The sequence below is a fragment of the Taeniopygia guttata genome, chromosome 1A (assembly GCF_048771995.1).
Source record: "Taeniopygia guttata chromosome 1A, bTaeGut7.mat, whole genome shotgun sequence".
NCBI lineage: Eukaryota > Metazoa > Chordata > Aves > Passeriformes > Estrildidae > Taeniopygia > Taeniopygia guttata.
In genome coordinates, this window is record NC_133025.1 from 51,543,293 (window position 1) to 51,556,812 (window position 13,520).

At 39.4% G+C, this 13,520-nt stretch overlaps 1 protein-coding gene across 3 annotated transcripts in view; it reads left to right on the plus strand.

Moving 5' to 3' along the window:
• LARGE1 (LARGE xylosyl- and glucuronyltransferase 1) overlaps nt 1-13,520 on the plus strand; it is a 276,798-nt gene that overhangs the window by 196,637 nt on the left and 66,641 nt on the right. For all 3 annotated transcript variants that reach the window (XM_002199467.7, XM_072923450.1, XM_030263115.4), the window contains one exon: nt 12,850-12,954. In XM_002199467.7, coding sequence (XP_002199503.2) covers nt 12,850-12,954 — 105 coding nt within the window. The remainder of the gene's footprint in view (nt 1-12,849; nt 12,955-13,520) is intronic.

Sequence of the window (13,520 nt, forward strand, 5' to 3'; positions counted from 1 at the left end):
GTGATTTAAGAAATTATTGCTATCATCTCCTCGGTAGTTTTCCATGAGCTATATTAACAGGCTTTATGGGGACTTACTGCCCCTCTCATTCTCCATACAGCCATTGTAGAGGAGCAGTGGAGGGGACTGCAGCTAACCCAGATAGCTGGACACTGATATGAGCTGGGTGCACAATAACTCCTGCTGTGGGGGTAATTTCTCAAATTAGTGTGCTTGCTTTTGCAGCATTTATGTGACTGAGGTCTGAATTCATTCTCACAATGTTAAATCCAATGGAAGTAAGGATTTCATCCCTTACATTTAACTGGGTCTTACTGATCTTCCTAATATGCAGCCAAAATTGTCTTCTATATTACTCTATCATTGTTTTTTGGACTTACTGCCTTTCTAATCTGCAAATGCATATATAAACTTCTTGCTCATTTTTAGTACTTGAAAGGCAATCCATTTTTAATTTGCTAAAATATTAAATATGTTTCTCTTGTAATTTGTATTTATTATGGTGCTTAGTGGCTATGCAGCATGACTGACAAAAGGTAACATCAGTTTCCACTACATGGAACTATGAGCCAATAAAGGGTCTGGATTGGCATGTGATTATCTGATGAGTGAAGGACTGCTTTTTTTCCTACCCAAGAAAGACTGAGAGGGAAGCCCTTTGTTTTGTAATTTATTTCTTATTTAACACAAAAGACCCTTATGATACAGATAGGCTGTGAATAGTTTAATCATACTTATCTCATGCATTTAACCCTTTTTTTAAGAGCAGGTACAGCGTGCCGTCTGACATCTGTGCTTATGAGGGAGTGAATTAGCTAGGTCCATTTTAGAGATTTCAGTTTTAATTTTGTTTTCCATTTCATCCTTAAACAGATGAAGAGGAAAATAAGTAAATAGAAATTTACTGCTGTTTGACTTGCTGTTTTTACCCTTTTGATTACAAAATTTATTGAGATGCAAGATAGGTTCAAAATTCATAACAGCATTTTACTACTTCATAAAGCAGACGTTGCTTACACTTCATGCATTAGTAGGGATTAAGGGGATTAGCAGATACCAGAGCTCCCTGCCCTTTGCATGCTTTCCTGCTGCAATTGCACACTTGGCTTCCTGCTTCTTGATGTCCTCAGAATTCTTAATTCTTTTCATGCCTCTCTCTCATTTTACTGTGGAAATATGAGAGTTTTTTAAATATTTGGGATTATCATTTTGATTCTTAAGTATTTTTGCATGAATGCTTGAGTGCTAAACCTTATTATAAAAATCACTTTTAAAAAAAACAGTAAAATTAGGCTCAGATTAATAAAGGGATACTGTTGTTTAAATTTAAATCTAGGTGGAGTTCCTATACATCATTAATAAAGAAGTTCACAAAAGTTTTTCCAAGCTGCTGGTGGGCACCTTATTTTTAACTGCTAGGGCATTTTAAATTCTGTTGCTGTGCCTGCCTACAGATGCTGCTGTTTTGCTGAAGCCCAACAAATGCTAGCCATTTTCAGCCTAAATCCATTTTACATCTTGCCTCTCCTGCACGTAACCTTTTAGAAGGTCCACACAAGTTGACCTCATTACAGGGGAAGAGTTAGTGGGGTTTGTGGAGTGCTAGTGTGACGTTTTATATACTAATGTAGGGGAAGGAACACTCAGCCTGAACAGGGAGGGAGGATCTGTGTGAGAAGTTGGAGTGATGGTTTTTCATAGATGCAGATGACATGTGAGGCAGTTTGCAGTCTGACCAGGTGCAAAGGACCTTTCTAAACATTAGGGCCGGTAGACTTCTGCCCTCTTTTTGCTTTTTATCATATAATGTCAACGTTATCCAGTGAGCAAACTCCCAGTAATGAACTCTGGGTCTCTCCCCATCTGTCTCACTAAATGCCATTTGGAACAAGCGCCTTTTCTTTTGACAATAAAATCAATGAATGAAATATTAGAGGCTTGAACGATATGATGTGCAGAATACATTATGGGACTTGTTGTGTTTCAGTGGACAGTAAGTCTTGCCCTTTCTTCCTGTTATCACCAGCAGATCTACTTAATGAAACTGGAGCCTTCTGCTAATCTCTCACCTCTCTGCCTTTGGACTTCAACTCTTTTGCAACACTACAAAGATTCTCTGACTCAGGGCTGTGTGATAAAATTCTTTATCTCCTGTGCACTATTGGCCTCACATTTTTCATCTGTTTGTCTTAATTAAAACCAGACCTGCACTAACTAAATAATTAAATGAGGGAGAAGGAACTTAAGCTGACTTATTTTTGTCCCTTTACTTAGTTGAGATAGCCTTCTTCTTCTTTGCTTAAAGATTCTTCGGAACAGCAAGAATCATTTATTACTAAGCTAATAAACATGGACAAAAAGGAAATATCAGTGCTAAGAAAGACTTGTGTTAAACATCTGAAAACCACTGGTACTATCAACAGTGTGATCTGCAAAAGACTATTGCTTTTTCCAAGCCTTATTGGATTGTGCATCAGGAATATGAACCATTTTGTAATCATGCTAGCAAAATGTGTCACATGTGTAGTAAACAGCCATAACTAAGAAAGTAAACTAGCTAATGCTTGCTAGCAATCTACAAGGCATCCTGCATGTTTTGTTCTTGGAGCTGAAGATGACTACGTAATTTTACCTTTGTGGCTGTCATGACTCTGTAGTATTGGACATGCTGGCAAAACTGAGCCAATACAATATATGGTTTCAAGTTGGGTTCACAAGTAAACATATTTTCGGCAAGAGAGCATCTCAACCACTTCACTCTTTAAATCCAGATGTCTCCAGAGTACAGGTTGAAAGACGGAGAAGAACATAGAGAAGGGACGGTCATTTTCAAATTTAGGACCAATTCTCTGCACATTTATTAGGTATTTGCAGTGGTCCATCTCTTGCTGAGAAGATAACTTAAACGCTTCTATTCTGTTTTCCAAGTTGTTCTTTTCTTCTTCTCCACTGCCTGAGTGCAGAATCCTATTTAGGGAGGCTGCAGCTCACTGAAGAGGTGACCTGTCTCTGCACAGCCAGTCAACATAAGAAAGAGGAACAGATCCCAAGACTCTTGAGCTCATCACTAAAGCACGAGATGCCTGATACAGCCACTGTTTTGTGGCATCAGGCAGAAGCATCTCTTACTCTGTAGGCTCAAGGTGCAAAACAGCAAGTTGTTGTTTGGTATCAGAGCTCTGTCCTATTTCCTGATACAGGCTTAATTGTGCTTAATCATTAGGTGTGAACAAATATTTGCTGTGTCACCTTACTGTCTGATACTCCTGATGCATAAATAATTCCTAGCAGTAGTGTTTGTGAGCTCTAACATGTCTTGAAGCCAGTAATTAAAAGGATGAAGTGAGCTGTTTGCACAAACCAATTGCCAGTGTACTAAGTGCCCTTAATATCATTGGCAAGAAGCGCTAGGCAGGTAGCATCATCTTATTGCAGTCTCCGTCTACTGAAGAGACAACTCCTGAATTTTCATCTAGAAGAATTTGCAGAGGCTGGTAAAGCCACATAGCCAAAGGGAAATGCAAAGCTTGTTTATTTTTTTAACAGAACTGAACCCAACAGAGGGGAAAAATAATGTCAACATAGTTGGATTTCAACACCACATACTGTAACTTGGCAATGTTTTTCACATTAACTGGATGACTAAAAGCGTTTTCTATAATTTTTTTTTCTGATTTGTTTTGATTTTTTTAAATTGTCAGTAGAAAACCAACCCTTTTCATTTTTTTCATCTTGGGCAGAGGGGGTTCTGCCTCTGCTTATGCATTTTGGATTTTCTCTGATTCTTGGGGAAAGTACTTATGATACACTGATGTCTTGCTTAAAAACATTCTTGGTGTGTTGATAGATTTAAAAGATTTGTTCCTTTTAAATAAAAAGAAAGGGGGCTAATATCTTGCTGTTAATACATTATAACTGCCCAAAAGTACATGAAGTAGGAAGCTGGGCACAGTTTCCTTGAGCAATCTTTGGAATATTAGGAAGCTCTTACTCTCTTTCTTTATTCCTCGCTAGCAAAGAAGTTTACTATTGCAAAAACCTTAGACAACAATCACTGAAATCTGATGAAGAGTAGTGATGCAGTGATGTGGTGAAAATGAGAGGCAAACAGACAACTTCGAACCTCTGTTACCTGGTGCAAATATGAGTTAAGATCATTCAGTTAACATCACCACTGAAAAATGCAGCTGCCTGAACATCAGGAGGAAAATGATGAGACATGCCTGGAATCCCAAGGGATATACCCAAAGTAAATCTATGTCAGGGCAGCACATAGCATTCAGAGATGTGGCAAGGAAAATCTCAGTCACCAGTGGACCCAGTGAGCTGGCAGCTGCTCAAAGGTGAGCTGAGTGGGGATTTCTGAGCGTTACTGGCAGTGACAGTTTAGGAACTAGGCTCTCATTAGGGGCAGTCTCTCAGTGTCTAAAATCAATGCTCTGGGTCTCACAAGTCCTGGCACCTGGTCCTAGATCACCACTTACCTCCCAGTGACCTTGGAAATGTCTCTCCATCACCATTAGCCTCAGTTTCTCCTGCAGTAAGTTCTCTTTAATGAACTACTGCAAGGCATCGCGTCAGAGCCTTATTGATCACACTCTGCATCCTGCTCCCCATGACTGAGACATGTGTCACAGATGGGCTTGGTGCCAACAAAAATGTGCCTATCAGGACTTTGTCCTCTTTATAAAATTGATGCACTTAAGACAGGCAGAGTCATAGTGCATGGATAGTTACTTTCTGGCTCTTCACAGTTTTATTGCATTAACTTTGGCAACAAAAAAAAAAAAGGCATTTTTTATTCAGTGATCGCTTATTCTTTCATAGGCCAAATTCAAGCAATGGTTTTAATGTCATGTATATTCCTGAAACTCTGGACCCTTTTTCTCAAATCAGTGCCTGAATGTTAGAAGGGGTGGATTTGAATTGGCTTCGTTCACAAGGATGTTTTGCTGCTTTCAGAGAAAGAAGTTTTAAATTTTACAAGAGAGTGGAGTTTTACATTGAATAAATCAAAAAATGAAAAGGAGACCATGATAAGGGGAAAGCAATTGGTGTGAATAAAAAAAGTAAGGTGTGTAGTCAGAGAAGTGGATCCATCTTGCTGACCTCCTGCAGCCTGGTTATAAAAGTATTTACCAGCTGGAAATGGTTCATGTGAAGTCTCCCATTGCTTATTAGATATCTATTGTTAATTAGATGTCAGTGCTACTGCTGGGACTATTTGCACTATAAACAGTGACAAAAACTGAGGTGAGGAAGGCTGCTACATGGCTCAGCAGCCCGTGTAGTTGGTATGGGCCTCTCTTCTGCTCAAGCTTACAATTGCACAACCATTTCATTCTTCTCCAGACTCCGTGCCTGAGCACATTTCATGGCAATGAGTTGGGTATGTCACAGAATGGGTCCAGGTTGGAAGGGACCACATAAAATCTCAAAAAGTTTTGTTGCAAAATTAAAGGTTTTTTTCTATGCTTACCCTCTCGTGCTCAGCTGCTGAGAATCCATTTCACTGAAATTCTGCAAATGAAAGTGCTGCAAACGTTAATGATAGATTTAGTAGCTTTGCTGGGGTTTGCTGAACTTCTTACTGTCCTCTTAATTTTTCTAACAAGCTCCTTGGAGGACACTAGAACATGAGCAGAAACCCAGTATATTTTCTTCTCTTGATTGATTTCATTCTTTCATCTTTCCTTATGAAGATGAATCAGGTTTTCACCCCAACCTTTCTCAATCCAGTTCTGTATACTTCATCCTCTTGATCACCTTTTATGTATGCCTTTTGAATCCTCCCTCCTACCACATACAAAATATGTGTCATGTTTCTCTCTGTATAGACTCTTGCCAAGTTATGTTTCTTCTGTGGTCTGAGTTGCTTTGAATTCTTTTGTCCTTGTCACATCACTGTCTCTGAGTACATCTCAGAAGTCAGCTGATACCACTGCTTTACTCCTTGTTTCAGCCTCGCCAGAGTTTGCCTTCATTCTTTTCACTTGCTCTTTTCTCTTCCATGAAGTCAACTTGGCTCATCTTGACTTTCTCTGCCTTTGATTTATTGTATTCTCTTCCTCATTTGTCTACCATCCATTCTTATCAGGTATTCACTGCCTGTATCCTCTCTTCTCCTGACACCAGTGTACTATGCATATGATGCTCCTATGGAGCCATCCTCTCCTCTTCTGAGCCAGTACCTTCAGTGCTCCTCTTTAGCCTCCTTCTCATCCAACCTGTGCTATAATAGCTGTTTTTTATTATAGTTTCTCTCCATGAGTATTTAGTCCACTAAGAAGGAGTAATGGTTGCTGGGAAACCATTTAATGCAAATGAGATATCAAGCAAAAAAAAATATAACTTTTGCAGGAGGCATTTTTCCTTAAAACTTCACGTTTCCATATGTAATAAAGAAATTATTGTCAGAAGAGACTATATATTTGCACACACGTATTTGTACATATTTATGCATGTATATATGTATGTGCATGTGAATGTGTGCATACAAATATAATGTGTATATCTGTCACATGTTTGCACACCTGTGAAATAAATGCACAGTAGAGGTTAAAGTATTCAATTCTGCTGAACACAGCGTATTGTGTACCATACAAGGGTATGAGACAGTGGCAAACTGTACTTTTAGGGTCTGGCATGTTGTGTTATAGAGCATCCATAGAGTTTCATGGTAAAATTGGATTCATGGTAAAATTTCTAAAAAAAAAAATTATAGAGGAAAGTCCTGAGGGATTTTGTGCTTGAAATAAATTTTCAGAGGTAAATCAGGGCATTTGTTGCATGAGAAGACAGAGTCTCTTTTAGGAATGAGAGAGGACCTGGCAGTAGAAGAGAAGAATGAGTCCAGGAGCAAGAAAAAACATACATTTATGTAGGCAGTGCAAGAATTGCAAAGAGCAGTGATAGTGAGGATGAAGAACTTGAACTTGACAGTGATCTGAAGAGGTGGATGAGAGATGGGGCAGGAGAAGTGAAATATTTTAGAAGCCACATATTTTGTATGAACCAATATATGGTCAGGGGCAGGAAGGCCATCAAGAAAGGGTCAGTCACTCAGGCAAGACTTAATATGAAGTGCAACACATTCAGCTGGTATCAGTCAGCTTAAGTACACTTATTTCCTTGAAATCACGCTGATTTATACCAGCTAAAGATGTGGCCTCACGCATTTCAGAAAGGAAGGGTGTGTTAAGCAGGTGTTTAAAGGCTAAAGAAAAAGAAATCAGGAAAAGCAGAAAAGATGCAAAAGGCATTAATAAAATATTTTAACTCTGAATCATACAGAAAATAACTCTGCTTTATTGCACCAGTATAGATTCAACTAGTCCTGACAGTGTTCATCAGGCTTGGTACTGGCCAATTTAGAATATTTTCAGCATTCAGAATATGTACATTTTCCCCTCTTCCCTTCTGTCAGTTTTTTATTCTCTGTTTCTGTGTCTCATTTTAGGAACAGAATGCTGCAGTTCTAAATCCTGCCAACCTTGAATCTTAAATTTTTGTTGAGTCCTTCTCCTCTCTTTCAGCTTGCACTGAAGACACGCACTGCTCTGGCAGTATTTGGCTGTAGCTCCAGCATTTGTGTCCATATTAAATTCTCAATTATCTAAACCATGGCTGTTAGAAGTAGGAAGACAGAGTTCTGCTCTGTTCTACTTTAATAGTCTCCGCAGTGTAGAAATTTCTTACTTGTTATGTTTTTAGAGGCTAAAAACTACTTTGCACCTGATTTTAACTTTGAAGGCTTCTACCAAATACAACTAAACCTTGCAAATCCAACAACCAGGAGAACTGAGCTGAAACAGATCTTGTCAGTGATACCAGCTCACCCTTTGGCCGTGGGCAATCAGGTGACACCCCAGCCTTTCCTTCCCCTTTAATATGCCGCCTTATTTTCCCCTTTCTGGAAACAGTCTGATGTGTCCTGAGAGTGCAATTTACACAAAGTGTTAGTGGTGGGTCCAGTGCTGTTACTTTAATTTCCATGGAGTCATGTAAAAGCCACTATAGGTTTAAAGGAAAACAAAAGCTTCCACTAAAGAAGATGTTGAAAGTACCTGTAAAAACCATAAATTTGTAGTATTTTTATTGTTTGTTATAGCTAAATACATCAGGGCAAGAGCGGAGGTTAAGGTCCTGTGTACCATAGGCTGTAGAGAAGATGAAATCCTCTAAAACTGGAAAAAAAATAGGGCAGAATAGGAAAATATTGTTGACTGGCACCAAGGAAGGAAGTAACAGATACCAGACCCAAGATAAACAAAAAGCTGATACGCTTTGAGATGTGTCATGTGCCATGAGGTACTGCATCCAGAGGAGCCCTATTAAGAAGTGCCAGCATACAGCTGCACTGTTGTGCTCCGTGTTGCACAGATGCTCCTCCCTGCTGCTGGAGACAACTCTGTGCTGGATGGAGCTTCAGCCTGGCCACGTGCTGCTGCTCTTACCCTTTCAGTAGAACGTAGCATACACTTACTAACTCTGAGGACTTACATTTGCAACATGTGAGACAGGCAAAATGGAAGAGGGGTAAAGTTTTATTCAGGAAGAATTGACCAAGAGGCTTTTTAGTGTCACCCTATCAGTGTCACAGCTGGGAGCTGAGTTAAGGTCTGGAGTCCCCTTCAGTGTCTGAGTTACAGCATAATGCTTTCCCCTTCATTAGCCGCCAAAAATCTGTGAAGCAGAAACAGAATTGAAGGCACTGAGTTGTCAGGTTTAGAAGTGTCTGTTTTTCCATGGAAACCTCTTCCCAGCAACAGCTAAGCTTCTCCTTGTGCAAGAGCTGTCAGGCAGCTGTTCTGTGCAAAATGCTGGAGCTGCAGCTGCTTTCTGGAGAAGTCTCAACCCACAGCCAGGCAGCACACAGCCCCATTCCCAGCAATCCGACTGTAATTCTGCCTGCCCAGTAATTTTTCACAGTGGTCATGCCAGAATCATAGCCTTGTTTTCTCTTGTCTGGCTGTTAGTGATGATGTATGAAGAAGTAAGAAAGACAGCTTAATTTTCATAAGCTAACTTGTGCCTGGAATAACAGAGAGTGAGAGGAGTGCACTTAATCATAACTGCAGAACCAGAACAGAAAATGATAGAGCTTTTGCTGTTAGTTGTGGTATTTTATTATAATAACTCTTAGGAAGAGGAAACCAGCAGCTCAGAATGCTGAAAGGTTCAAATCCATTATGACAGGCACCGTGTTCTCATCTGCTGGAAGAATAGCTCACATAACTCTTTTATGCTTGCCTTTTCCAAAAGGCCTTGCTGGGAGGGAACTCTAGTCTATCCTGCCCAGAAAACCTGAATTCAGACTGAAGCATGATCAGAGGTGAAGTGAACCTGGTGATATTTCCTGCAGAACTGTGAGCACCTTGGAGGGGAGGCACAAAGGGTGGCAGAGGGACAGGCTGCTCGTGGTCAGAGAGCTGTTCAATGTGCCTGCTTGACACCCTGCATCCCTTCAGCCAGTGCTTCATGTCTGTAACTTTGTGATGCGCTTGAAAAAGTAAATAACTAAATGAAATAGCTGGTACTGGACAGATGTTCTCACAATGATTCTTTAAAAAACAAAAATCCATTACAGCACTGAGTGAAAACTTTTGAATTAGTTTTTACTTAGTTGCAATTGGAAGGACAAAACTTTGTATTTTTTTTTTTTGTTTGAACTTTGAGATACATGGAATAATGTGGTCTATAAAGTATATATTATGGATCTGTATTATGTGTCACATTGGTTTATATTATTTAACAGGAGGATGGTTGTACATTTTTAGATGTTATTTTGATATTTTCAGATCAAAATATTTTGGGAAATTCTTCCAGAAAATATTTCTGATTTTCTTTTTTCTGTATTGATTCAGAATGAAAACCTTTTTGGAAACATTAATATTTGCTAGGCAACTGTAGTTCTGTTTTCTGGATTACTTCTGCCTTAAGTCAAGATCACAGAGACAATGTAAAGGGAAATAAAATATATTCTTTGGCAGAGACAGCAACACTATTCCAGCCTAGAGAAAATAAAAATATAACTAGAGAAGATGGAAAGCATATCTGCATAATTTTCTCCAAGGTGGCTTGGGAGACAAGCTATCACATCTGCCTAATAGGCTTTTATGCACCAGTAAGAGTTACAACAGCCTGACAAGTTGCATAATGCTCTACCCTAGGACAGTGTGTGAACGTGTGCACATTCCCAGGCCATTGCAAGAGCAAAACAAAGTGTGTTAGCTCATACATTTTACTGTGTGTTTGTGACAAGCTAAAAGGGCTTGTACAGGCAGTTATTCCAGCTCAGTTGATACACAGTAAGTCACATTATCTGATCCATGTATCTGATCCCTAAAGCTTACATGATGTTCATTTCTGCCTTATCTGTGTCCCATATGAAACCTCAAGGAACACTGGTGAAAGTGAGATTATTTCTGGTGTCATCAAAAATAAAGGGAAAATACAGAAAGAAATTATACAACTACAGTAAATACATGCCAACATAATTTCCTGAACCTGTTTTAGTTTATCTTGGCATGAGAAATAATAATTGAGAAATAAGTATTTCAGGGGTAAGTTATAAGAACTAAGATTTTGGACTGGTATGTGGGAAATTAAAACCATTGACAAGCATGAAGGTTTGTTCATTTTTCCTTATCCATTGGTTTAAAGGTTCTAGCGTGTTGGGAAATCCATGAGGCTAAACTAATGAAAGCAGATTGATGCTCCATGGTAAAGAAGTTTGGTATCTGCTTCGTGCAAATTGATTTCTGACATTTCTTTTGATGGTAGCTGTACTATCCTGAGAAGGATCTGTGGACTGCTGAGCTGTGAAATGTGCTGTTAGATTATGGGCAGGGTCAGTCTCTTCCTACCAACTGTGCCAACCCATTCCAGCCCAGCTGCCCCTGCATTTTCTGTTGGTTTGGTTTTTTTATTTCTCACCATCCCTTATTAGCCAGTGCTTCATATCTTGATTTATTCTACTTCAGCCATAAGGGAGTGGCTATAAACAGCCAGACTTCCAGCTTGGAGTCAACAAGTGTTGGTTTAAATTGCATCCTTCAGCCCTTTTTTACCTTAGGCTCCTTTCAGCCAGTTGAGATCCCTTTCACGTTTCCTCACAGTATATGGCTTGTGATATCTGATGTGTCTCCAGTGTGTTCCAGGTGTCTCCATGTTGAGAGATGCTGTCGTTTATCTGTGTGAACGGAGTTGCTTAGGATGTATTTGCCTCTGACTTGTAATTTACTTCATTTGCTTGTGCATTGCACTCTGTTAGTATCACCAGTTTTCAGTAGCACCAGTGGGTCTTTGATATGATTCTTTTGCTGTGTCCCAGATTTTCCACCTTCTTAAAAAATTACTTATGGGATCTAATGAGAAAAATTGTATATACTGTATAATATATGTAATGGAATAGGAGAGACATCACTGGAAAATAAGGTCTGGTGAGGAGTGGCATGTTGTCATTAGGATAGAATAGGATGATGCTAAAATAGTGTGGAGTGAACTTGGTAATCTCTTAAAGTTATTTTTAGATTGATTTCCATTCAGTCCTAGAATGCTTTCTTGTTCTGGTTTGTTTTTTATATGCATTGACCAATCACTGCTGCTCACAATATTTGAAACAGCATTCAAGACACTTTGGGGTTACTGACATTCCACTGAATTACAGATACCAGAGGAGAGTATTGCAATCACCTTTCAAGCCAGTTATAAAATTGAGTTAATCATATCTGTCTTTATGTCTTGTTCTCAGCCCAGCCTTGTATTGGACCATACTGAAATAGCTGTGGATCTATGTAACCAGCATGCAGTGATCATTTCAGGCTTGCAGTGCACTGTTGTGACCATTCACACAATTTTACAAGCATAGCTGGGATTTGAAAATGAGCCTTCAAAGCATGATGCTTAATTGCTTTCTCAAAAGGTTGCAAAATTATTTCCAGTACCAGTCTCAGTGGCCTCACTGAGCATGTCCCTCTTTCAAAGCACCGTTCCTTTTCTTTTCTCTGCCTAGATCCAAACGTAGTTCTCCCCTTCCCTCCATCCTCTGTTACCACAGCATCATTTCAATCACTTCTCTTATTTACATTTTATACACCACATTTTAGGATACATAATTAAGTCCTTATCTATACAAACATTCATTTCTCGGTTGATTTTTAAGCAGTGCAAACCTTCTAAACACATTTGATTTCAAATACATTTTACTATGACTGAAGCCAGCTGCTAATCAATGCAAGATAAACTGAAATAAAACTGAAGTCATAATTTCTATGCAGCATTCTACACAGGCTCACCTAAATTACTTCCAAATTACTCCCTTAAATTAAAACAGTGCAACTTTCTTATGTAGGTAAACTTTTAAAATCCAGTATTTTTTGGAGGAAAAGGGATAATATGTGTCACTCTCTTCTCAGTCACTCTTTGTGACGTTGAGCCTCGTTCTTCAATTGTTATCTCCATCAGAGTATGAACAGATCTTCATATTAGATGATAATTTTACCAACACTTAATTCTCACTAGGAGGATTCTCCATCATTATATTCCAAAATCAAGCAGCATTCAGATTTGTCTGGATGACATATTTCTGTCAGCATGACAAAGGTTCCCACAGTGTTTAATTACTCAGGCTAGCCAGGGAAGAGGAGAAGAAATGAGCCATGCTGAATTTGCTGTGCCAGGCCTGCTTGTCAGAAGCTGGCTGCTTCTGAAGGCATGGAAGGAAGGCAGCACCCCATCTTCTGCCTTCTCCTTCCACTGGTTGTCCCTCTCCAGATTTCCTGTGTGATTTCCATTTATTGACTGTCTTATATCTTATGATATTCTTGCAATTTGCTCATTTTCCAGGGCAGCAAGTTCTTGGCTTGGTCGAGAACCAGAGTGATTGGTATTTGGGCAACCTCTGGAAGAACCATCGGCCCTGGCCAGCGCTTGGGAGAGGATACAACACAGGTAGGATCTGAGGGTTTGCTTTGAATTAACACCTGCAGTCAGTCTCCTGGTATATAGAGAGTATGAGATGTGGTAATTTGCACCTCCCTTCCTAAGCTACAGCTAAATTTATCTTTCTAAAAAGGAAAAATTATACAATGTCATGCGTTTTGGAATTTCTGGTCTTCTCTAAATGGTGTTAGGAAAGATTGTGTGACATCCTTTGGGGAAGAACAGAGCTTTTCAGCAATCTGACAAGTCCTTAGCACATCTCCTACAATATTTCTGTCCACGATGACTTGTATGTAGGCCCAGCAAGAGGGAATGAACAGGAGATGATAATTTTCTGTAGAGAAGTAAATGGTATCACAAAATGTTAGCCCAATAAAGATAATAACCCCTGCAGGACGCCAACAGGGTCATAATTGTCCTAATAAAATGCAAGCTACTGGCCATCAGTTTCTGCTGCCATGAGAAAGGAATAAAGGCACCACATCAGAAAATTTATTAGGTTACAAGAGACAGGTCTTCCCACTGATTTGTGTTTGGTATGTGAGAAAACATACCAGGTGCATAAAGAACACACA